Source organism: Myotis nattereri (assembly GCF_964212035.1).
Source record: "Myotis nattereri genome assembly, chromosome: 3".
In the NCBI taxonomy this organism is placed as follows: Eukaryota; Metazoa; Chordata; class Mammalia; order Chiroptera; family Vespertilionidae; genus Myotis; species Myotis nattereri.
This window is the reverse complement of record NC_138077.1, coordinates 51,704,096-51,729,403: the sequence shown is the minus strand read 5'-3', so window position 1 is coordinate 51,729,403 and position 25,308 is coordinate 51,704,096. Positions and strand designations below refer to the sequence as shown.

General features: G+C 52.1%; 2 protein-coding genes across 2 annotated transcripts; both read left to right on the top strand.

Annotated features, from left to right (window-relative positions):
• Positions 1–7,492: 7,492 nt before the first annotated feature.
• Positions 7,493–9,247, top strand: LRRC15 (leucine rich repeat containing 15; the record flags this gene model as incomplete). Its single annotated transcript, XM_081085279.1, has 1 exon — positions 7,493–9,247. The coding sequence occupies one exon, from the start codon at positions 7,493–7,495 to the stop codon at positions 9,245–9,247; it is 1,755 nt and encodes a 584-aa protein (XP_080941405.1).
• A 6,673-nt stretch (positions 9,248–15,920) lies between these two features.
• CPN2 (carboxypeptidase N subunit 2) lies at positions 15,921–24,897 on the top strand. Its single transcript, XM_081087611.1, has 2 exons — positions 15,921–16,002; positions 22,982–24,897. Exon 2 carries the CDS (start codon positions 22,985–22,987, stop codon positions 24,626–24,628), a length of 1,644 nt encoding a protein of 547 aa, XP_080943737.1. The 5' UTR covers positions 15,921–16,002; positions 22,982–22,984; the 3' UTR covers positions 24,629–24,897.
• Positions 24,898–25,308: the final 411 nt, after the last annotated feature.

Genomic DNA, 25,308 nt, shown 5'->3' with positions numbered 1-25,308 from the left:
CCGGGGCGTGTGCCCTTGGCTGGAATCAAACCCAGGACCCTTGAGTCCGCAGACGGATGCTCTATCCACTGAGCCAAACCAGCTAGGGCGGGTTTCTCTTCTTAAGCCTCAGGTTATTGAACCCAGGTCCTCACTTTACGGGAGGTCCCCAGTGGCCTGCCCCGCATTTGAGTCTGTAGGGGACCCCTGAGACCCTGCTTCAGGGGGTTCCCGGGCCGGCATCAGTCCTCCTCTCCTCATACTCTCAGCTGCTACAAAAGCGACTTCAGCAGATGTGCTGGTGCAGGTTTTCCAGCTTGACCTCCAGCTGTGGGCTCGGGATCATTCGGGGGTCTAAGTCTGTGTGCGGCTTAGGCGACCCCGTCCTGGCAGCTCTCCCCTCTTGCCAGCCAGTGAGCCCCTGGCAGAGGCTGTTGGCTTTGAACAGGGAGAGTCGGGGCTGGGGAGGGATTTGGGATGAGGGTGGTAGACACGCTGTACCTCTACCAGCATCTCTGCTCAACTCCAAAGGCAGGGGCGGGGCCAAGGAACCAACAGGTGAAAACCGGAACTTTCCAGAGCCCAGCTGTGGCAAAGTGTGAGAGAGCCAGTCTACCTCCAGGGGCAGGTATGTCAGCGAAGGGCAGGCTGTGCCTCTCTCTGGGATGACACAGTACCCAGACCAAAGTGCTGGGTGCCTGTCTGTCACACTGCGGCTTCTCCTTTCAGATTTCTGGGGTATAGCAGCCTGTCTCAGGCAGCTTTCAGATGATGCTTCAGTGCCACTGGCTCCTAATTTAGAATTCTCCAACGGCTGACATTTCTGTTGCTCTGCATCAACTGAACATCTGGGATGCATTCAGGGCCAGACAGTCCCATTTGCCTGTGGTCCTGAGTCAGCTGGGCGGGCTCCGCACTGATGAGATTAGCATGTGAGCGAGGTCTGGCCAGGGGGAAGGGTTCTGAGCAGACTTTGCAGAAAGTCAGGGCACCCATGGAAGGATCTCCCCAGGTCCGGGGGATACTACCTGGGCTTGCTCAGTAAATGGAGGGGGTGGGAGTGGGGAGCGGGTGGGAGTAGATCCAGATGTCGAGAAATGAGAAGGGATGGGAGAGAAGTTGTCCCAACGCGATCCTGCCAGCCAGCACTCCGAGGCTGTGATTACACATGGCAATTTGCTTCGCTAAACCCTGGCCACGAAGGATGGGCTGCAGCTTCAGGTTTCATCGCCTCCCTTGGCTTCTGGGACACAGGATTTAGAGATCGTTTCCAAGATGCTCTGATGAGGGCCTGGTCCATTTCTCACTAACTTGAGCCCCCAGCTGTTACCCCGAGACGGGGCTGTAACCTATGACTTCTTTAATAAAAGCCCCGAGTGGGAGCTTCTCCCTGCTCCGCTGGCGAGTTTGCCAGTATCTCCAGCTGCTTTTGCCAAGCTAATTACAGCCTTACTCGGGCCTCTGCAGGAAGCCCTATGCCTCTAACCTTGGGGCTGGAAAGGACTTGCTTTTTCTTACTCATTTTCTTTTTTAAACAAATGAACACTATTTTGTATATTTTATTGATTTTTTTACAGAGAGGAAGGGAGAAGGATAGTGAGTTAGAAACATCAATGAGGAGAAACATCAATCAGCTGCCTCCTGCACACCTCCTACTGGGGAGGTGCCCACAACCAAGGTACATGCTCTTGACCGGAATCGAACCTGGGACTTCTCAGTCCGCAGACCGACGCTCTATCCACTGAGCCAAACCGGTTAGGGCAGTGGACACTATTTTGATTTTGAAGGGTTGTGAGAGATGGAGGTCAGCAATTGGTCCAGGTGGAGAATGAGGGCGTGGCCAGTGTTCCCTTGGGTTCTGGGGTGCTATGTGTTTGGGTAGAGCATGCCTATCTTGGGTACCACTCCAATGGGGCTCTGTGTTGAGATCAACTCTTCTGGTGACCCCTCTCTTCCTTCCCTCCAGTCCCAGGCCACTTAGGTGAAATTGAGCAAACACAGGCATCAGAGCAGCTCTAAGGAAGAACATCCTTAAACCATATAGCCTGGGAGTTGGGAGAGCAACTTGACCTCTGTTCATAATGCGGGGCAGCTAGAGGGGGAATTGCATATAAGCCTGAGGTCATTTTAGGATGGAGGGAGCAAGGCCACCTCTTGTCCCCTTCCAAGCACTGCCAGACACATGTTTGACAGGTCCTAAAGGCTCGTGACAAGGTCCAGAGGTTCTTCAGTCTCTGGACTGGTAGTGGCTGGGTAGAGCCCTGACCTGGGTGTCAGGAATCTTCAAGTGACTGTGTGACCTTGGGCAAGTCCCCTCCTCCCTCTGGTCCCTTAGTTTCCCATGCACCAAATGACCATATGATTTGACCAGATGGTCTCAAAAAGGCCCGTATACCTCGAATGCCTGGGCTCTAAGCTCTGCTTCTGGAAGCAGCTTCTACTGCTGGGTTTAACTTAGCACAAACCCGGATTTCTGATGGGGATGCAGAAAGGGCCACTGGAGGAAGGAATGACACAGGGAGCTGACCAGGCCCCTGGCTTGGCCGTCAGCCTTTCCTATCCCGGGTCAATCTCTCTGTTCTTGGCTGCACATGATGCAGATCATGGGCATGGGGTCCCAGCTGGTCCAGGCCTTGAGTGGTGCTTCCGAGTGTGGACTGTGGACACCTGCACTACAGTCACTTGGGGAATTGGTTAAATGTGCAAGGGCTTGAGCCCGTCAGACCTAGGGATCAGGATCTCTGTGGGTGGAGCCTCCAGAGACCTGCATTTTACTCCACAGCAGAATGAACAATAACTGTAAGCAACATTTACTGGGTACTCACTTTGTGCCAAGAACAAATCTCAGGGCTTTACAGGTGTTAACCCACTTTGTCCTCACAGCTACAACACTGTGAGGTCAGTTCTGTAAGCAGGCTCCCCAGGCTCTTCCAGGCGATGTTTATGCACTGACCTGGGGGAGGGGGCATTACTCCTGTTTAGTGAGGTGGGGAGTTCTGGATGCACTGAGCCTCCCAGTCAGACAGTGCCTTCTACCCTTAGGACAGAGCACCTATGAGCAGCTTGATCGAGGCCGACACTAGCTGGCGGGGTGAGGGCAGGAGACACCCTCAGCCATTCCAAGCTGTCTTCTCAGTGCGCTGGATGGGGCCACCTCTCACAGCCGAAGTGGCCATGCGGGGAGACCTTGCTGGGGAGAGGGCACAGGCCAGGAAGGGAGATCTCCTCTCTGGGCCTCAGTTCCCTCAGGTGCATTGGGAGAGGGCAGGACCAGAGACTCCCTAAGGCCTCTCTTAGCTTCCGGATGCCATTGGCTGTGTGAAGATGCACCGATTAACAAGCAGGATTACCCTGCCTGACATAAGTGGGCCCGGAAGATGGGTCCAAGTTCTGAAAGCCTCAGCATGGAGATGGGGCTGGGTAGGTGGCGCTGCTGGCAGTTCGGTGTGACCTCTGAGGAAGAGAGGATGAAGAGAATGGTGGGGCTTTGGGTCAAATGTCTCTTCTGTCTCCAGTGAGAAGATACCAGAGCTGCCAGGGCCCTTGGAAATCTTTACAGGAGGGGAAACTGAGGCCTGGAGAATTTGCTTAAACTCCCACTCAAGCTCAGTCTCAAGACCAGAATGGCACATTTGTCTCCCAGGCTCTTTCCGAAAGCTTTGCTCCATGGCATTGATAGAAGAAGCCATTCCTCCCATGGAACCTCGTATTTAGAGAATGTGAATGATGGTATTAAACCCCCAAAGTCCCAACCCACCAGCCAACCGAGCCCAGGGCTTGGAGGCTAATTATGTGTTTGTTCATGAATCACAGGCTGTTCTTGCTGAAGAGACCCACGGGCAGTGCGCCTGCTCCAAGCGCGTCTCCTCCTGGGCAGGGACCGCGTCTCAGTGTCCAGGTGAGCTGGCTGCTCAGCTCATGGAATTCCTGCACCAGGGCCAGACGCCAGGCTGTGCGCCCTCCCAGAACAGGGCCTGGGCCGAGTGGCTGCCGTGACTGTGGATGCAGCCTGCCTCCTGGGAGAGCAGGGTGTAATTAGGGAGCTTTGTGGGTCTTTAACTGGCATTTGTCACGGCTGCCAAGCGGCACCAGGCAGCGTGGGCTATTAGGCTGCTGTGTGCTGGGCTCCCAGAAGCCTCTGGCTGCCTGCAACACTTGCCGAAAATCCCAGGGCCCAGCTGGCTCTCCAGCCCCGTGTCTGCAGCCTCTCCCTCCCCCAAGGGCTCTGCAGCTGGGTCTGAGGTGGGCTCTTCGGAGGTCCTTTGGAGCAGTCAGTTCCAGCTGTGGCAGGAGAAGTGCTGGAAAACAGGAAACCGCTGCATGTGGTGCCGGGGTGGGCTCTGCATCCATGAGGATTTATAAAAAGGAAAATGTGCAAATTCTTGTAATATTTGTCAAGCTGAGTGTGGTCCATTTCCAACAACAGTGGCTCTGTTCCCACAAAGGAGTTATCTTTCCCTCCTTCTCCCAAGCCAGGAGGCACCCTGTCTTGGCCCTGGCCCTTCCTGGGGCTGGCTGTTGCCCCCTCCCTAGGTGGGCAATGCATACTCAGATGGGTCCTCAGAGGTGTCTCACCCACACCCTCATTGACAGATGGGAAACTCCACAGACTGTCCTGGGCTTGCCAAATTGTGGGCATTTAATTTAGTGCCCAAGCCTCTGACACTTGAGCTGTGACACCATTTTGAAGCACATAGGGTATAGGAGTGCACAGTATAAATAAGCGCTGCCTAGCATGTCACCAGCAGCCATTAGGGCTTCACCTTGTGTAAGTGACTCCAAGAGGATGTTTGGTTTCCGTGTCCCTTTACCATCGAAGGCCTTCAAGAGACTAGTTTGTCCTTGCCCATCTTAAACTTCAGGGTGGAACTGAGCACAGCACTACAGATGTGGCCTGATCAGGGAAGTGTAGAGTAAGACCATAACCTCCTTTTTTCTACACTTAATACTTCTTTTAATACAGTGATGTTATCTTTTGTGGGCAGTCTTCATTCTTTGTTACCATCAATAAGTCTTTCTCCTGGGGTGGGTGTTGAGTCATTTTTTCCCTGCCCATGGGAGGCAGCCTGTTTAGGCTGTTTATTTTCTGTTTTCAAGTCTGCACCTGACATTTAACTATGGAAGTTCATTTTTATAGATGTATCCATAGCTTAACCTGGCCCCATTTCTTTGCACTGGAATTCATTGGCCAAATTATCATTCTTTCTTTTCTTCACTAGTCTACATACTAGGTCAAGCCCTTAATGCAACAGTACAGCAGGCCAGGGCTTGGGCGGGCTGTGAATAAATGAAAAATCAAGGTTTGGGTGGGTGAGAGATGAACTTGGGTTTTGTCCTCAGAGTAAGCTTGGTGCGGGCAGGGGAGGGGTACATTGAGGTGAGGCCAGATTGGGAAGCCTGGATTACTCTGAGTAATGGGCCAGACTCAAGACTCCATGAGTTCAGCGGAACACAGACCATAGAAATGCTTTCTCCACCCAGCCAGTTTATGCCTTATATACTTTCATCTGAAATTCCTTCCTCTGACTCAGGGTTTTTGCTCATTAAAAGGAGAGGCACTGCCTTAACACTCAAAGTACTCACCCAGGAATCGAGCTCTGGGCTTTTAGCTCTGGGCCTCAGTTTCCCTGCTTCCTACATTCCCCACAAAATAATGAGAATGTCTGATCAGCAGTTCTTAACCCTTTGCGAGTTAGAGATCCCTTTGGACCTCAGATGGAAGGTACAGATAGAAGGTGCAGATGCTCACAGAAATCCTTAGTCCCTTGACTAAGAATGCCACGGTTAGAAGCACTTGGAGGCCTTCCTGTCTATAAAGTTCATCTGTGGATGAGCTTGGAACAACCACACACATTTGCACAGGACACCCTCACATCCATTCTCCCATTCATTCCTCACAACAGCCTTAAGAGGGGGCAGAGATTACCACCACCATTTAACAGATGGCAAAGCTGAGCTAGGAGGCCTCACACTTCATTCAAGGTCCAACAGCTGGCTAGTGATACATTCAAGGCCAGGGCCAGTCTTCATGTCCCCTGTCTCCATGTTCTATACATAATGTATATATATAAAATTATCATCACCCTTGACCTCAAACACCAAACCTTTGTGAATTTAGCTCCATTCCAAGATCACACCATCCCTATGGCTGCATCTGGACCTACCACCTTTGAGCTCAAAGTGCATCCTAAGTTTTCTGGGACTTACTCTAGGCCAGTGATGGCGAACCTATGACACGCGTGTCAGAGGTGACATGGGAACTCATTTTTTTGGTTGATTTTTCTTTGTTAAATGGCATTTAAATATATAAAATAGATATCAAAAATACGTCTTTGTTTTACTATGGTTGCAAATATCAAAAGATTTCTATATGTGACACGGCACCAGAGTTAAGTTAGGGTTTTTCAAAATGCTGACACGTCGAGCTCAGAAGGTTCGCCATCACTGCTCTAGGCTTCTGAGTGTTTCTTTGTGGACTAGTCCCCAGAAGGGAGAGCCCAGGCATCAGCTGAGTGGCAGCAGCCTCTTCCAGTGAGACAGGAAGTGGTGCAGATAGTTTCCTTTATTGGGAAGCTGATTGAAATAAACCTAGATAAAGCACCTGTGAGACATGTTAACAAAGATTAACAAAGAGACAGACTGTTGGTAGTGGTGATGGGCGGGGTGGGGAGGGGCTGGAGTGAGGCCCAGGCAGAGGAAAAAACAAGCTTCCAATGGTCGTTTCCACCAGATCAACAGCACGGTCCTGCCTCTGCTGGCTGCTATGGCTCCTCCCGGCAGGCCACCATGTTTGTGGCCCTAACATCTTTCCCGGGTTCAGGCCCTATTTATTTGTTCTTATTAAAAGTGTTGAGTCACTTTTTCCCTGCCCTCTGTTTAGGTTGTTTATTTCTGTTCTCAAGTCTGGACCTGACATTTGACTATGGAAGTTCATCTTTACAGATGTCCCATAGCTTAATTGGGACCCATTTCTTTGCACTGGACTTCAAGCTATGTTCAGATAGTAAGCTCATGTACTGTGAGGGATGCAGAGATGTATAAAATGCTGTTCCTGCTTTAAGGGACCCATAGAGATGAAACATGAAACGCTTATTGACTGGTGAAGGAGGCAGAAAGGGACAAATGTCATGTAGAGCTGGCTGTGGTGTGGGCCATAATGGAGGTCAGGAAGACCACCTGCATGGGAGAGTAGCTAATGCTGACTCATGGAATGTGGGAAAGCTTCCTAGAGGGGACTGCTATTGAGCCAGACTTGGAAGTATGGTAAATACTTGGATGAGAATGCAGAGCACCCTTGGTAGGGGGAATTGCTTGGGCAAAGCCATGGAAGTAGGAAGGCATGGGGGAAGGCAAAGAGGTTTGCTGACCAGGCCATAGGGCATAAGTTGAGTACGTGGTTACGGGGTTCAAAGGCAAGCTAGTTTTTGGTACCAAAGATTGGCCTTGGCTTAAAAACAGTGGGAGTGTTGGCGAGATGATCCTGACTCATGTGTTCTCTCCCCTTGCACAGGCCATGCCACTGAAACACTATCTCCTTTTGTTGGTGGGCTGCCAAGTCTGGGGTGCCGGGTTGGCCTACTATGGCTGCCCTAGTGAGTGTACCTGCTCCAGGGCCTCCCAGGTGGAGTGCAGCGGGGCGCGCATTGTGGCAGTGCCCACACCTCTGCCCTGGAACGCCATGAGCCTGCAGATCCTCAACACGCACATCACCGAACTCAACGAGTCCCCATTCCTCAATATCTCGGCCCTCATCGCCCTGAGGATTGAGAAGAATGAGCTATCCCAAATCATGCCCGGTGCCTTCCGCAACCTGGGCTCGCTGCGTTACCTCAGCCTCGCCAACAACAAGCTTCAGGTTCTGCCTATAGACCTCTTCCAGGGCTTGGACAGCCTTGAATCGCTCCTTCTGTCCAGCAACCAGCTGGTGCAGATCCAGCCAGCACACTTCTCCCAGTTCAGCAACCTCAAGGAGCTGCAGTTGCATGGCAACTACTTGGAATACATCCCTGATGGCGTTTTTGACCACTTGGTGGCCCTCAACAAGCTCAATCTGTGCAAGAATAGCCTCACCTACCTCTCGCCCAGGATCTTCCAGCGCCTGGGCAACCTCCAAGTCCTCCGGCTGTGTGAGAACAGGCTCTCAGACATCCCCATGGGCACTTTTGATGGGCTGAGCAACCTCCAAGAGCTATCCCTGCAGCAAAACCAGATCGGAGTGCTCTCCCCCGGCCTCTTCAACAACAATCGTAACCTCCAGAAGATCTATCTGTCCAACAACCACATCTCCGAGCTGCCCCCCGGCATCTTCATGCAGCTGCCCCAACTCAACCGTCTCACACTCTTTGGGAATTCCCTGAAGGAGCTCTCTCCAGGGATCTTTGGGCCCATGCACAACCTTCGAGAGCTTTGGCTCTACGACAACCACCTCACTTCTCTACCTGACAACATCTTCAACAACCTCCGCCAGTTGCAGGTCCTGGTCCTCAGCCGCAACCAGATCGGCTACATCTCTCCTGGCGCCTTCAACGGGCTGGGAGAGCTGCGGGAGCTGTCCCTCCACACCAATGCGCTGCAGGAGCTGGACGGGAACGTCTTCCGCATGTTGACTAACCTGCAGAACATTTCCCTGCAGAACAACCGCCTCAGACAGCTCCCAGGGAATATCTTCGCCAATGTCAACGGACTTATGAACATCCAGCTGCAAAACAACCAGCTAGAGAACCTGCCAGTGGGTATCTTCGATCACCTGGGGAACCTATGTGAACTTCGACTCTATGACAACCCCTGGAGGTGTGACTCAGGCATCCTTCCACTCCACAATTGGCTCCTGCTCAACAAGCCCAGGTTGGGGACAGACACCCTCCCGGTGTGTTTCAGCCCGGCCAGTGTCCGGGGCCAGTCCCTCATCATCATCAACGTCAACATTGCTGTTCCCAGTGCCCAAGCCCCAGTGACCCCTGAGGTGACCAGCTACCCAGAAACGCCAAAGTACCCAGAAACTTCCAGCTATCCTGAAACCACTTCCATCTCCTCCGTCACTGAGCCCACCAGCTCCGGGGAGGACTACACCGATCTGACCACCATCCAGGTCACTGATGACCGCAGCACCTGGGGCATGACCCGGGCCCAGAGCGGGCTGGCCATTGCTGCCATTGTCATTGGCATCATTGCCCTGGCCTCCTCCATCGCTGCCTGCATCTGCTGTTGCTGCTGTAAGAAGAGGAGCCACGCAGTCCTGATGCAGATGAAGTCACCCAATGAGTGTTAAAGAGGCAGGCTGGAGGCAGGGCTGGGGAGTGGTGGGACCACTGGAGCATCTGGGAATTTCATCCTTCGACCTTCACCCCTGGGTCCACAGAGCCATCCCCTGCTCCCTCTCTCTGGTCCCTGAGAGGAAGGCACCCTCACCTTTTCCTGACCTGCTCTTGCAGGACCTTCTTACCCCCAGAGAGATCTGACCCTGCAGGGTTTCCAATTCCCATCCCTGGGCTTCTCTCAAGAAAGCCCCTCCTCCAAAGCCTCACCAGCTCTCCTCTGGGAACAACCTTCCCTGTGCCCACGCCCCTGCTGGCCTCTGTAGACACACTTATTCCATGCCTGTTCACTTTATGGAAATAGTTCTCCACCGGGACAGCCTCTCTCCCGAGTATTCTGTATTTTTTGCTCCTTTTATTGTTTGTGGCATGGCTCCTCCCTGTCACTTCAGATGAAGTTCTCCTTTGATTTTCTGCACCTGAAGGCAGGGTGAGCTCTGTCCTCAAGGAAGGCTTCAACCCATTTAACTGGTTTCTTCAGAACTGCCACGCACCCTGGTTCTCAGGATGCTGTGAAAGAGAGAGGAGAACATGATGCTGCTCAGTCCCTAGAGACAGAGCCATCATCAGGATCCCCCATGATTTTTATCTGGAAAAGGAAGTGAAACCAGTTCAGCCTTTTAGAGGATGGTATTTCCAAGCTGCAAACTTAGCTTTACAATTTTCAGTCTTTAAGAAATAAAATCATGTAGAATTTCTGACCTGTAACAATGCTAAAATCAGCTTATTGGTACTGGCTGGAGAAAGCAGCCTGGTGCCTGGGGGTTCTTGTGTCTACCCCTAGGGTTTGTCTCTTAACTGTTTATTGAAGGGAAACATGCATGCCGAGCACAAACGTGTATGGCTTGATGGATTTTCACAAACTGTACACGCCCTGTAATCAGTGTCCTGATCAGCAAACAGGATATCACCAGTATCCTCTATTGCAGTCGTTTACTGAAGAAGACGGGTTTATGGAGACAGCATGGACTTGCCCGGGAACTGGCTCCCCCTGTGCCAGGATGGTCCCTCTGCTTCTCCCTCCCCCTCAGTCAGCCCTTGTGAAGGCCCAGCTGCCAGAGTGGAGAAGATGTGGGTACATGCTGGCCTGGACAGAAGATTTTATTAAATTCTCAGATCCTGAGGCTCCCAGATAGGCCAGGCCAGAAGCAACTCAGCTATAGAGGCCCACACAACCACGCATCCTTCTCCACCAACAAGATGTCTGCTTGCTGTTCATTGGAGGCCCTTCTGCCTGGACCTTTTCATGGGCATGATACACCTATATACCTATGTCTGTTTTTAATTTTCACTCTCCATTTGGGGGAAGCAAAATACCCCAGAGATGAGATCCTTTAATTGAACATCCAAGTGTAATGGAACCCAGCAATCCCTGGAATGTGGTGGTGAAATTCTCCATCAGCATTGCAGTCAGCTAGAAACAGAATGTCAGAATTCTTATACAGAGCAGGAAACACCAGGATACCCCGATAAGTCACACTGGGCCTGGGGCCTCTCTGGAGCCACTCTGGTTATAAGTGGTCTGGTTATAAGTGTTATTTGGTCCAAGGTTATTCGCCCCCTTGAGTTACAATCATATGAATACCTGCCCTTGCCACCCTCCCTGCTGCATACATAGTCACTCTGGTAAATAAATTATGCTTATAGCAATGGACATCTTTCTCTGGACAACTGGTCTACCAGTTTAGAAGTAAAAGTTCTAAATGGAGAATTTCAAGTGTCTATGTTTGCTCAGGAAAGAGCTATAGCCAACACTATAAAGATTTGGAAATCTTCCATCAATCCTGATTGCCTCTTACAGGTTCCCTCTGCTCCATAAGACAAGTAAAGAAATCTCTTGGGGCTTCAGCAGAACGATGCTGACAGGTTCCCCCCCAAAAAAGGGTCGAGGAAGGGATGTGCCTAAGAACTAGCGCTCTTGGTAGCTTCTTACTCTCTGTTCCAGGGAATCTGTGAGAGATAGGGCCTGTCAGAGGCAAAAGACATCATCTCCCCAAGGTAAATCTAAGTTTCCAAAAAGTTTTCAAAATATTTGTAGTAACTGGTTGATGTGTACCAAGGCTTGGTGGGGCCTGACAGTAAGTGAGCTCAGAGCTTGGGGCATGACCATCATTCCACCAATGGTAGTCTGTATCCGGGGGCCAAAGAGGGAAGCTCAGCCTGCTCTGCTTCGAGCAGGAAGCATGGTTTGGCACTGCATTCCTCAAGTTCCTCCTTATGAGCCACCTCTACTGTTTTCTTGAGCAAAAGCGCTACTGGGCCAGAGGTGGCAGAGCGGTGAGGAAGGAGTCCTCTTCATTCAGTGTGTCCTGCCACTCTGATCCCAGAACCCTGGATGCTTCCAGCATTGGCTGTGACATTGGAGTACCTCCCTCTCTGGCCCACGATAGCAACATGTGTTCCCAGGCCAAAGGCTGGCCTGAGGCCGGCTGTGCTCAGATGACCCCACCCAGGAGCACTCCAGGTGGGGGGTGGTAGACCCTTTACCTGACCTTCCGAGCTTGCCTGTTCCTTTCTCCCATCAGAGTGGATTGGATGGAGCCATCCAGCCTCCTCTTCTTCGGCAGGTCTTTTGGCCTCTGAGCCATGTTGTCTGGCCCGGGAGCTGCCAGAAAAGCTGAGTAGTTTCCTTTCCAACAGGACGATGCATTTGCTCACTTCTCAGGGCTGGAGTGAGCCACTTGGCACCCCTAGGATAGAGAGAGGGTACAGAGTTCACTTCACTTCCCCGCTCTGCTCATGGGCTTCTCGGACACCTTGCTGGTACCAGCAGACTGCATTTGGAGCAGAGGGTCACTGTTGGAGGAAAAATAATAAAAGCCAGTGAGAACCACTGTTCTCCAAAAGTGCTTACTGTGCATAGCTACCCTTGAAAGCACTTAACAGTCATTTTCTTTTTAATCCTCACAATACCCCCGTGCATGAGTGCTACCTTATCCCCTGTGATGGGGTCTTAAACTGCCCTTTTTCTGCAACATTTTCCTTCTCTCTTCAAACTTCGTACAAGACCTTGTGGCCTGTACTGGGCTTTCATCATTGAACCAAAGAAAATGGGAGTCAGTCTCCTGTTGTTCCCCAGAGTCTTAGCCACGGAAACCTCACTTGGCACTGTGTGGATCAAAAACTTCGTAAATGCAGGGGAAAATTAAACTCATCCATCCGTCAAAGAAAAATTGGCCCTTCTCATGGAAATTGTTGGGCTGTGTGTATCTTGTTCCCTTCTTTAGAATTCAAAGGCACAACACAGTTCTCAGAACTCTTAGTGGGTGACAGTTTCCACACCCTTCTAGATGTCAGTGTAGAGCAGTTACAGGAATCTAGTTCTAAACTCAGGAAGCTGATGGGGAGCGGACAGCTAGAGATAACTAGATAACTAGAGTAGGTAGGCAGACAGTAGATGCATCCCAGCCTTTAGCTGCAAACCTCTCAAAGAATTCAGCCCACGGATCCCACAGTCAGAACTGAGTCCGGGTTGTTGGGAAGGCGGTGGTGGTCTTGGGGAGGAAGCCATCTCAGAGAGGGCGGGCGGGTGTCCTCCAGGCCAAGCTCCTCCCAGTCTGTGCTTTCTCCTTCACCTAAGGATGCATCGTTCTCACCAACCCATTGCCTTCATGCTGCCTTCAAAAGTAGACCGTGTTTGCCTTGCTTAGAGAATAATTGCAAATAGTCCCAGGAGTTTGGTGATGCATTTAGAGATTTCTAGGCCCCTGGGGTTTTATACAGTGTGAGCCCTGGTGGGCAGGGTTGGGGGTCCATCTTTTCTGGGCTCTGTCTTTGCTGAATACTGCTTGTAACAAATTTGGTGTACAGAATCAACAATAAATGGCTTACACAGGACACATGTGCTCTTTTTAAAAATTTTTATTGATTAAAGTATTACAAATGTGTCTTTATCTCCCATTGTACATGTGCTCTTTATGGTGTCTTGGCTATGGAGTCCCACTCTTTTACAAAATTTTTTCTTCTTTTTTAATTTGATTTTTTTTTTTTTTTTACAATATACAAAATAGATCAGTCTCTAAGCGGTCTCCACTTTTAGGTGTCAGGGTTCTCTCCTGTGAGTTTTCCATTGATGATTCAGGAAGTTTTTTCGTATTTTAGTTGTAATTCCAGTTTGTTCCTGGGAGCATGTCCATACAGCATTCACTTACTCTGCCTGCCCCCCCTCCCCCGAGCCTGGTGATCCCACTCTTGTCATATGTGTGCAAGGCTGACCCAGACAGCCCCTCACAAAGAGTAGATTCTGGGCTGGGAAAGGTCCTCAGAAAGTGAGTGGGGACCAAAAATGTAATAACAAATCATATCTATAGGCCACTGTGTTGGGAAGGGGCCTTAACAATAGGATCAGCCCATGTTACAGAGGAAGAGAGTATGATCAAGGCAGGAAGTGAACTAGTGGCTGAGCTTGCACACAAGCAGACCTCTAGACTCCCAGGCTGGAGTTGCTTCTATGTCACCAGAAGGGCACTGAAGTTCACTCAGTACTCGTTTAATGTGCCCGTGAACACACATGTACGCACATGCACATGGACTTAGGTAGGTGGGACTAACCTGCGTCTCCGGACTCCTATTGGTGCTTTACACCAGGCTCAGTGAGTCACAGGCTCTCAAAAGACACCATCTGAGTGAAGGCGACTCCTCCCACATGTCCCCAGGACTATTTCAGGTCTCCGGGTTCCAGGGGCTGCCACAGCTGTTGGCACAGGTCCACTTCTTAAGAGGGAGCCAGTCCCCTCTGCTGTTCCTGTGTCCCATCTCCATGCCTAGGAAAGAGGCTTCAAAACCTATTTTCCTGGAATCTCATAGTTCTTAGGTCCCTTCTGCAGATGTGAGCCTGTCCCAGGAAGCTGGACCTGGACAGGGGTCAATAGTGTGTTCACTATATCACGGGGCTGGACCGTTTTTGTTGTTGTTGTTGAATTGATTTCAGTGAGGAAGGGAGAGGGAGAGATAGAAACATCAATGATGAGAGAGAATCATTGATCGGCTGCCTCCTGCACTCCTCCCACTGGGGATCGAGCCTGCAACCCTTCAGTCCATAGGCCAATGCTCTATCCACTGAGCCAAACCAGCTAGGGCTGGACTGTTTTGATGACTGGGGGCAGGGCCTTGTTGTCCTTCCCTAACCACTGCACCTGTCCACTCAGACAGGTGTCTGGAATAATGGGAAAAGGAGTTAGAGCCTTTATCCCACCTCATAGAAGATTCCTGGAGTTCTTAATGCAAATCTTCCCTCCATACACGCACACATGTCCTTCCAGCTGCACATATCTGCAGTGTAATTTGACACGTGTACACACACACACACACACACACACACACACACACACACGCCTTCCCAGGCCTTCTGCCACAGATGAGAATGAAGAGACTAAATAACTTGTGGAAAGACTGGCTAGTTTATTGAAGAAGCAAGGTTCAAACCCAGATCTGTGGAATGCCAAATTTCTGTTGCTCACCATGACACTGACAGACACATTCTCTTTGTGGAGGCCAGTGTTGCTGCCTTAAGAACCTGTCCCCTTAGCCTGGTTGTGAGTTTCCTCCAGAGGCATGCCCACCTCCCCACCCTGCCAGCCTGCCCCACCCAGCCTGGGTGCTGCTGAGGGTGTGGCTGGGAGCACTCCGTTCACAGCCTTTCTCCCCTCTTACATGCCCCCATGTTTCCTGCCAAAGTGCAGATTGTCATATGTCCCTATTGAAAAATGCTACACGCTGTCAGGCCTTTGCAATTTGGCTGATGAAATCTGCTCACATGCAAAAAACACCCTTAGTTTGGACTTGAAAAAGAATAAATATTGATATCATGTGATAACTTTAACAGCCATCAGAGTAGGGGGTGGAGATGGAAGAGGGTATAGGGAAGAAAAAAATAACAAAAGCCAGCAGAGTACTTTGAATGCTAGAATCTGGGCATTGAAAATGATCCTAGATTGCTTATCTCAGTCAGACCTTCACCCTGAACTCCTGAACACACACACACACACACACACACACACACACACATGCGCACGCGCACAAGCATACACATGTTCTCTCGTTCTGCAGCCCCTGGATGAGCAGCTCCAGATACAGGACAATCACAATCTCCCAAAGCAACTGGCCCCCCTGCATGGGGTGAAAACGTGTCTCTCCATATTGGGCCAAAATTTACCTCCTCAAGTCTTTCCCCCTTGTAGCTCAGAAAGGGTTTAGAAAGTTGTTTTTTTAAACAAACAAACAAAACAATAAACCCACAACCTTCTTAGAATTGAACCTGGTGTTGAGAGCCAAGCAGGTGCCTGTGGCGGGCCCTCTGGCTGAGGCCTGGCTCCTGGAACCAGCGTGGCCTTTTGCAAGGAGCGGTGTGAGAGCATGGACTCCGGTCCCACTTCTCACTCCTGGAGCCGCCTCCTGAGTGCCCTGGGGTCCCAAAGGTGCCAAGCCTGTGACCTTAGATGGCTTCGGCCCCACGGGGGATCTGTCTGTGGGAGCAGGTCAGGATCATTTTGTAATATTCTGAGGCATTGCCCCAGATTCTCTGCTTCCTGTGACCTGGGTGACATTCCGGGAACACTCAAGCCACGTGAGGGGAGGAACCACTTCCTGGAACTTTGATCAGCTCTGGGCTGCTGGATCCACACTGACCACAGACCACAGACCACACCGGACACCCTTCTGCTCCCAAGGAAGAGCTAGGGCAGCAGGTCCCCCTGCCCAGCCCCTCACGGTAGGTCTCCTGGAGTCACTCTAGGGCTCCTGGGTCTGTGGGAACATGGGAGGAGGAACATGGAGTCCTGGCTGTGGGGCAGGAGGGGAGCTGGCCACTCCTTCCAGGCTTCACAGCATGTCCCCAACTCCAGGCAGGCTGAAGTATCCCCACCCCTGCCCTGGGAGGAGAAGCCCCTGAGGGACTTCTGAAGCCCCTGATGTCCAGGGTGGTGCGGGGCTGAGGGAGGCAGGAGACAGGTTGAGGGGGGCAGATTCCAGGAGAACAGTGCCCTGGTCCCTGCACTCGGGAGCTCCTGGTGCCTGGTGGGGTGCCGGGGCTGAGCAGCAGACCCTGAGCGGCAGATGAACAGGTTACTCTGACATACGTTTCTGTGAAAGAGAGGCTAAGGGGCTAGTTTACTTTAGGAGCAAATAGCCGTGATCGCCTGCCTCCTTAGACTTTTATTGTCACAACAGCTTGAACTCAAATTAAACTTTGGGTACAATCAGCAGGGTAAGTATCCTTGAGAAAGCACATGCCACTACAAGGTCAGGGCTTTAAAGACTAAACATAGAGATTCCAGCAAAACACCCGGGGGATCGGACTTGTTTGGAAAAGTCAAGGTAGGGGCTGCCGCCTTCGGCAAGTTCCCCCAGAGGCCCCGACCTTTCGGAGAATCCTCCTTGCAGACTTTCCAACCAAGCCCCGTGCTTCCCCGCAGTGGGGATAAGCAGGGTGACCATCATCCACGTTTGCCTGGTTCCACGCTGGTGTGTGCCTGTCATCCTGGCAAAATTATCAATAGCTCTCCTTTTATTTCTGCTTTAGATGATGAAATACATAGTCACTCTAGGAATGAAATGTGTATGCTGCTACCTTTTATTGAACATTTACTGTTTGCCAGGCACTGTGTTAAGTGCTTTATATTTAATATCTAATTTAACATATTTATCATGCAATTGGGTATGAATTTCAAGCCTAAGGGATGGGGTTGTAATTACAGAGGGGGAAACTGAGGCTTAGAAAGATGGAGTGACCTGCCCAACCCCATGCAGCGAGCAGGCAGCACTGCCAGAATTTGAAACCCCACTAATAGGATGAAGAGTCAGAGCTGAGCTTCGGGGTCACGCCAGCCACGAACACATTCCGTCCAGGTCAGCACACAGGCGCGGGCAGCTTCTCAGTGCTCTCCCCGAGCCAGATGCTGGGTGCACAGGCAGGTGGAGATGCTGCGGGCTCACCAGCAGGTGGTGCAGACGACTAGACTGCAGAGCAGAAGGACCAAGTGGTCAACGGGGGACATGAGTGGCTTGGGGGATCCAGAGAAGGCAGTCAAGAAAGGCTTCCCAGGGGAAGTGTGGCTTGCACTGGCCTGGGAGGTAGGTGGAATGGGGGCAGGTAGCAGCAGGGAGAGAGAGGGAGGCACACATTCTGAAGTGGGAAGGCCGGGGAAGCGAGGGCTAGAGCTGGGCCCTGTGGGGAGCATTGGAAGAGAAGACAGTGCCCAGCTCACAACCTTTTATTTCAGAACTAGAGGCCCGGTGCATGAAAATTCGTGCAAGGGTAGTCCTTCCTTCCCTCGGCTGCCGGCCCTGGCTTCCCTCTGGCCCCTGCTTGGTCAGGAAGGATGTCCGGTCTGATTAGCATATTACCCTTTTATCATTATAGATGTTAGCTATCCTCCCTGCAGGAACCTTATGACAGCTGATAGACAAGCTCCATCGAGCCTTTGCATTGTAACTTTGAGGAAGGGAAAAAAATCAAGGAAGCCCCTAAAATGGGTCTGGAACTGTGCTGTGTTTTACACAATTATCTCAATGTTTATAATAACTTCCCACCGTATTACTTAAAAAAATGTAGAAAGTATATGATTAAACAAAAATTTTAAAAAATAAGTAAATCGCCCACAATTCTATTGTGCAGAGCTAAACAGGGCAAAGGTTTTGTGTATAATCTGAAGCTGTGGAGGGTCCCTCGGAGTCACTTCATTGGCATAAACTCAGGTGTGGCTGAAAGGGGCTGACTATGAATAACAAAAGATGCTCCCTCATCACCCGGGAAATTCCAAGAGTTCTTGGAGCTCTGTGCCAGGAACCAGGAAGAAGGCCAAATATATATTTCTGATTATATCACAACATCACACACCCAATGCTATGACACCCCAAGGGGTGAGAAATTTGCTTGTTATCTCGCTTAATTACCACAGTAAGCCTAACAGCACTGTAATTTAGGGAGTAGCATTATGATGATGACTGCTCTCAATTTACAAAGGCAGGCACTGGAACTGAGGGCCTGTTTCACTGCCTGGGACACACTGGGCAGCAGGTTGGGGAGGGCCGGCCAGCTGGGAGGGACAGAGGCAGGAGCCCACGGCAGGTCTGACTGCCTCAGCCACGTGGCTTATTTTCCTGGGTGGAGGGAAGGAGACTGAGGTCCAGGGAGCAGCAGGCCTGCCCTGGGGCCCTGGGCGAGGCAGCCAGAGGCTCTGGGCTCCCGTCACCCTCTGGGAGCAGTGAGCGGCAGCTCTGTGGTGGATGACAGACTGGCTTGTGGCACACACAGAAATGTACCAACCCAACAGCAATTTGAGAAGAGGAAAGAGTTCATTTGCAACCAGTAATCTCCACCCCCCCCCCCCAAAAAAAAACAGGCTTGCTGAGAGCATGGAACATTTTTGTGGCCATTTCTAGTCTGTACATAAGTGCAGAAGTGGTTTTCCAGATGGGAAGCAGGGATCTTCTGGCTGCTGTCCCACTGTCCTCCACAGTGCCCAGGCAGGGGCACGTCCTATCTCTAGAGCCCCCAGGGACCTGCTCTTGAGGGTGGGGTGGGGAAGGGGCCCAAGTTTGGGGCATCCTGGCCAGAGCCATTAGAATCTGTGCTTGACTAAACCAAGGACAAAACAATTACCCCTTTCCCTGGGCTGGGAGGAAAGAGGCAGAAAAAGTGCTGTAGTCACCAACCTCGCTGGTCCATAAAGGAGGTGGTTGAATGATCTCATCCGTTATTCCATGGCCAACCTCTGTGACTACTTCAGAACAGCTGGGGCTGGCCGGGACTCAGAAGAATCAGGGTGAGTACTGCTGCTCTGGATGGATACCGAAATGCTCTGGGCATGAAAACAACAACGATAGCTGGCAACATGGAGTGCGCATAGCAGTTACTCCAGAAGCTTGTGTAAAACAGATCCTCGGCTCCCATACTGTGCAAGGCTGTGATTCAGTAGAATGAAAAGTCCAGGAACCCACAACACTTCATTAAGTAAAAAGAACAGACCATTTTCAAATGAGTGCTCTTAGACCTTTACAGTAAACAGCCCTTTCGATGGCAGCAAGTGGGGAACCAGAGGGTGTCCACTATGCTGGCTCTGGGTCTGGGTTTTCAGAGCATTTTCTCATTCAATCCTCAGAACAACCCCATGAGGGAGGTAGTATTGAAGCTCATTGTTTTAAAGATGAGAACACTGAAGCACAGAGAGGTGAGGCAATTCAGTTAAGGCCCAGAGCTAATAAGGGATGGAGACAAGATTTGAATCCGGACTGACTCTAGAGCAGCGGTTCTCAACCTGTGGGTCACGACCCCTTTGGGGGTCGAACGGCCCTTTCACAGGGGTCGCCTAAGACCATCGGAAAACACATATATAATTACATATTGTTTTTGTGATTAATCACTATGCTTTAATTATGTCCAATTTGTAACAATGAAAATACATCCTGCATATCAGATATTTACATTATGATTCACAACAGTAGCAAAATTACAGTTATGAAGTAGCAACGAAAATAATTTTATGGTTGGGGGTCACCACAACATGAGGAACTGTATTAAAGGGTTGGGGCATTAGGAAGGTTGAGAACCACTGCTCTAGAGCACAAACCATTAGCCATTCTAGAGTGATATGAGAACGGTTAAACGTGGCTCCTTTGGAAATTATCAGCGTTCCTCACCGTGAGTACCATCCCTGCCTCCTTCTGCCCCAGTAGACTGGGGCAAGGGGGTGTCTGGCCTACACTTTAGAGGCCCTGTCTGGCCCTCCTCCCACCATGACATCCCAAGGGGTGAGAAGTTTGCAAGATCAAAGGGACACACCCATCAGAGGCTGGGCCCCATTCTAAAGCCTGTTTTCAGTATCCGGGACCCAGGGCTCGTGTGGATCGCCTCCCCAGGCCAACCATTTCACGGAAGTGAATATGAGGTCTCTACTCACAGCACTGGAGAGAGTCGGGGGGAGAGAAGGGACAGACAGTAGGTGAGGTCCCTTGTATGCTCTCACTATGGGCCCTGCCAATGTGAGGAGCAGGCTGTGCACCCTGCCCTGTCCACTGCCGTGGTGTGGAAGCCTGAGGCTTGCTCCTTGCTCTCTCGTGCCCTGAGTAGCCGGCAGGCAGTTGCTGTCATACCCCCACGGTGTGAAATCCACCTCCTGTGGCTAACTTAGCGTCTGTGTGCACCGAGGAGCCTCGGGGACGTGTGCCGTTTCTCAGGGAGAAGTTGTCCCTTCTCTACAGGATGAAAAACTCCTGGAAAAACTGTTATTTAGTGTCTATAGAGGGGCTTTCGTAAGCACAGAGTTTGCGAGAGACTGTCACACAAGAAGCCCTTTAACCTGAAGCTGAATTTTGAGATGGAGGAGGCAGCCAGAAGAGGGCAGCAGAGAGGCAGCTAGGGCCCAGTTGTGAGTTTTTACTGAAACAGGACAATTGGGAAGAATTAGGATTATGTTGCGTGAGGATTTTCCTTCTTTCCTTCCTTCCCTCCTTCCTCCCCTCCCTTCCTTCCTTTCTTCTTTCCCTCCCTTCCTTCCTTTCTTCTTTCCCTCCCTCCCTCTCTCCCTCCCTTCCTTCCTTTCTTCTTTCCCTCCCTCCCCCCTCCCTCCCCCCTCCCTCCCCCCTCCCTCCCCTCTTCCCTCCCTCCATCCCTCCCTCCCTCATCCTCCCTTCCTTCCAAATGTATTTTATTTGAAAGGCATTTTGTTTTTCCTACTTTTTTGGTGTTCAGATAATTTTTTTTTCTGAAATGATGGTGGCTTGCAACATTTAACAATAATTTACATAGTTTATTAATTGCTCTCTCTACTAGTATCTCAGACACTGATCTAAAAACTTTACTTGTATTAATTCATTTAGTCCCAAATTAACCTAACAATAGACACTATAATTATCTCCATTTTACAGATAAAAAATTGAAGCTCAGACGGGTTAAGTAACAAGCCCAAGGTCTCATAGCTGGCGCTAGGTAAAGCTGGAATTCTAACTTATGGAATCTGAACCACTACAAGACATATAGATCATAGTGTGGGCGGGAACAGCAGTAACCTGGGAGGTGTACTCCCCCTAGGGGGGCAACTAAGCCCAGATCAGATGGTCTTGTCACGTAGGAATGTGAGTCCACTGCCCCTAAATCATCTGGAAATCTGGACTATTTAAAAAAAAATTAAATATGTTTCATTGATGTTTTAGAGAGAGAGGAAGGGAAAGGGAGAGAGAAACATCAATCGACTACCTCGTGCATGAACCCTACTGGGGATCGAGCCTGCAACCTGGGCATATGCACTGACCAGGAATCCAACCATGACCTCTCAGTGCATGGGATGATGCTCAACCAACTGAGCCATACCAGCCAGCACCTGAAATCCGGAGTTTTAATGTGATACTTCTCTGTTTTTACATGTTGGCCTAATGGCTCATGCATAGAAAGGACTGAAACATAGACAAAACGCAGTTTTAAGCTGAATCACTGACTTGTGACCTGTGGGTGGGTGCTGGCATATTTTTTCTTAAAAAATAATATTTAGTAAACTAAAAACCTGGTCCCCTTCCCTTATTTAAAACAAAACCTACTGGTCTATGAAATCCCTGCAGCTGGGACCTCCTGTCTGGAGCTCCATGGCCCCCTGCTGGTGGGGGTGGGATGTCAGGGGCAGGAGGACAGCATTTCAGGGGCCATGGGCTGGTTTCAAGATAAGAGTCCTCTTGTGCTGAGGCTGCCTTCACTCTCAGCAGATGTGCAGAGAGCAGATGGTACGGTCTCTTCATAACGAGGCTCTGGAATGTGCTGAGATATGGAAACTCAGGGAGAGTGTGGTTTAAAAATTTCCAATTTAGGAATAATCTGCCCATAGTTCACATATTACCTTAAAAATTCCCCGATCGACATAGTCTTTTATTCCTTTCCTCCATGCCTTTCTGCCCCTGCCTCCAATCTGGAACAGCATGGGGAGCCCAGGAGACCCAGGCGTTGGGCCTGCTGCCCACCTGCAGCTGGCTGTGGACAGGCCATGAGACCTCCTCGCTGTGGGGAGGCGAGAACCCTGGTCCTGCCGACCTTGCAAGGCTGCCACGAGGTGGTAGGAAAACCATTAAAAACATAAACTGGCCCTGGCCGGTTTGCTCAGCGGATAAAGCCTGGACCTTTGCTTCTGGTCAAGGGCAGGCTCCATTCTGGCCCTGGTCCGGGCTCCTGTGGGAGGCAACAGATCGATGTGTCTCGCAGGCGGATGTTTCTCTCTCTGCCTCTCCCCCTCCCTCCCACTCTCTCTAAAAAGCAATGGAAAAGTATCCTCCGGTGAGGATTAACAGAAAATAAAAATAAATAAATACACGAGTTCTTTTTTTTTTTTTTTAAATATATTTTATTGATTTTTTACAGAGAGGAAGGGAGAGAGATAGAGAGTTAGAAGCATCCATGAGAGAGAAACATCGATCAGCTGCCTCCTGCACATCTCCTACTGGGGATATGCCCGCAACCAAGGTACATGCCCTTGACCGGAACCGAACCTGGGACCTTTCAGTCCGCAGGCCGACGCTCTATCCACTGAGCCAAACCGGTTTCGGCAATACACGAGTTCTTTAAAAAACAACAACGTACACTGCTGTCCAAACGGCTGGCCTCCCTGACAGCCGATGCCCATTTCCTGGCTCCCCGGCCCGCGCACTGGCCACCGGGCCGCACAGCCCCGCAGACACCCCTCCCCCCTTCTCTTCCCGCCCGGGTCTAGGAGATGCTTCCTGGCGCCTGGCTGCCCGGGGCCTGCCTCCTGCTCCTGGCCCGGCTCGCCCAGCCCTGCCCTGCGGGCTGCGACTGCTTCGCCCGGGAGGTGTTCTGCTCCGACGAGGAGCTGGCCGCGGTCCCGCGGGACATCCCGCCCGGCGCCACCGACATCGTCTTCGTGGAGACGGCGTTCACCGCGGTGGGCGCCAGGGCCTTCGGCGGCAGCCCCAACCTCACCAAGGTGGTCTTCCTCAACACCCAGCTCTCCCGCCTGGAGCCCGATGCCTTCGGGGGGCTGCCCGGGCTCCGGGACCTGGAGGTCACCGGCAGCTCCTTTTCCAGACTCAGCGCTGACATCTTCTCCCACCTGGCCTCGCTGGGCAAGCTCACCCTCAACTTCGACAGGCTGGGGGCGCTGCCCGAGGACCTCTTCCGCCACGTGGGCGCCCTGCAGTCCCTCCAGCTGCAGGGCAACCTGCTGCAGACGCTGCCCGCCAGGCTCTTCCAGCCGCTGGCGCGCCTGCAGACCCTCAACCTGGCCCAGAACCAGCTGGCCCAGCTGCCCGACGAGCTGTTTGCGCCCCTGGGCAGCCTGCAGACGCTGCAGCTGAGCAACAACGCGCTCTCCCGCCTGCCCCCGCGCCTGTTCGCGGGCCTGGGCCGCCTGCGGGAGCTCTTCCTGGACGGCAACGGCCTCTCGGAGCTGCCCCCGGCCGTGTTCTCGCAGCTCTTCCGCCTGGAGAAGCTGTGGCTGCAGCGCAACGCCCTGGGCCACCTGCCGCCCCCCGTCTTCTCCTCGCTGGGCAGCCTGACCTTCCTGAACCTGCAGGGGAACGCGCTGCGGGTGCTGCCCGCGGGCCTCTTCGCCCACAGCCCGGGCCTGGCCGGCCTGTCCCTGTCCCACAACCAGCTGGAGACCGTCCCCGAGGGAGCCTTCGCCGGGCTGTCCAACCTCAGCTCGCTGACGCTGTCCCACAACGCCATCGCCCGCCTCCCCGCCGGCGTCTTCAGGGGCCTGACCGAGCTGGTCAAGCTCAACCTGGGCAGCAACAACCTGACGGCGCTGCACGCAGACCTCTTCCAGAACCTGACCAAGCTCGAGCTGCTCAGCCTCTCCAGGAACCTGCTGGCCACGCTGCCCCCGGGCATCTTCGACACCAACTACAACCTCTTCAACCTGGCCCTGCATGGCAACCCCTGGCAGTGCGACTGCCACCTGGCCTACCTCTCCAACTGGCTGCGCCAGTACAGCGACAGGCTCTTCAACATCCAGACCTACTGTGCGGGCCCCGCCTACCTGAAGGGCCAGGTGGTGCCCGCCTTGAAGGAGGAGCAGCTGGTGTGCCCGGTCACCCGAGACCGCGTGGGCTACCAGGCCCCGGGGCCGGAGGACAGGGAGCCCGGGGACAGCTGGGATCTGGTTGCCGAGGACCGGGCAGCCCGGAAACGGTGCACCTACAGCAACCCCGAAGGCACCGTGGTGCTGGCGTGTGACGATGCCCAGTGTCGCTGGCTGAACGTCCAGCTGTCGCCCAGGCAGGGCTCAGGCTCCCCGGGAATGACGTTCAACGCCGCTCAGGGGTGGGAACTGAAGTCGAGCTGCGGCTCTGTGAGGGTCACTGTGTCTATTGAGGCTCGGACAGGGGAGCCCTAGGTGCAGGGTAGACAGAGCTCGGGGCCTCGTGGCCTCTGGGGCCTGACCAAGCAAGAGGTGGGGGCACAGGGGGAGCTGGAGCGGGGTTTTCAGATGCAAAGGAGGGAGGTCCATGGCCAAGGTGGAGGAGGCCACGCCCACCCTGAGTCTCCTCCTCCTCCTCCTTCATCTCCCGCTCTGAGTCTGAGACCTGAACTTCCTTAAGCTTTGCAAAGCAGCCATTAAAGCTGCATCATGGCCTGGAGAATAAAATACGGCCACTCCCCTGGTGTTTTTCTATTATGTCTATTATTTAATACCCGCCCCGCTCTCACCCCCACCCTGGAGTTCCACCCCTTAGGCACCTGCCACCCTCTTTGACATCCAGTTCAAAAGCCAAATGACTGTTTCTATCCCCACCCCCCCAATTTGTTTTTAATTGATAAAGGAGGCGATAGAAGCACAGGTGACCAGAAAGATGAAGGGCAAGGGTGGGCTTTGGTGTGTTGGGAACTCCTGGCCTGAGCCTCCGCCTGCAGGCTGCTTCCAGGTGAAAGGTGCCTTGGGAAGGGAAACACCAGCTGTTTGGCTTTCGCTGCAGGAAACCCCAGAGGAGGAGCGGGCTGCGCCTGCTCAGCAGACAAGATAATTAAGAGAAAACACCAAAACCTCACAGCCCACAGTGTGGTGATTGCCAGAGG

Excerpts from the sequence above, each read along its gene's own strand:
- CPN2 (XM_081087611.1), top strand. The coding sequence starts at position 22,985 with ATGCTTCCTGGCGCCTGGCTGCCCGGGGCCTGCCTCCTGCTCCTGGCC.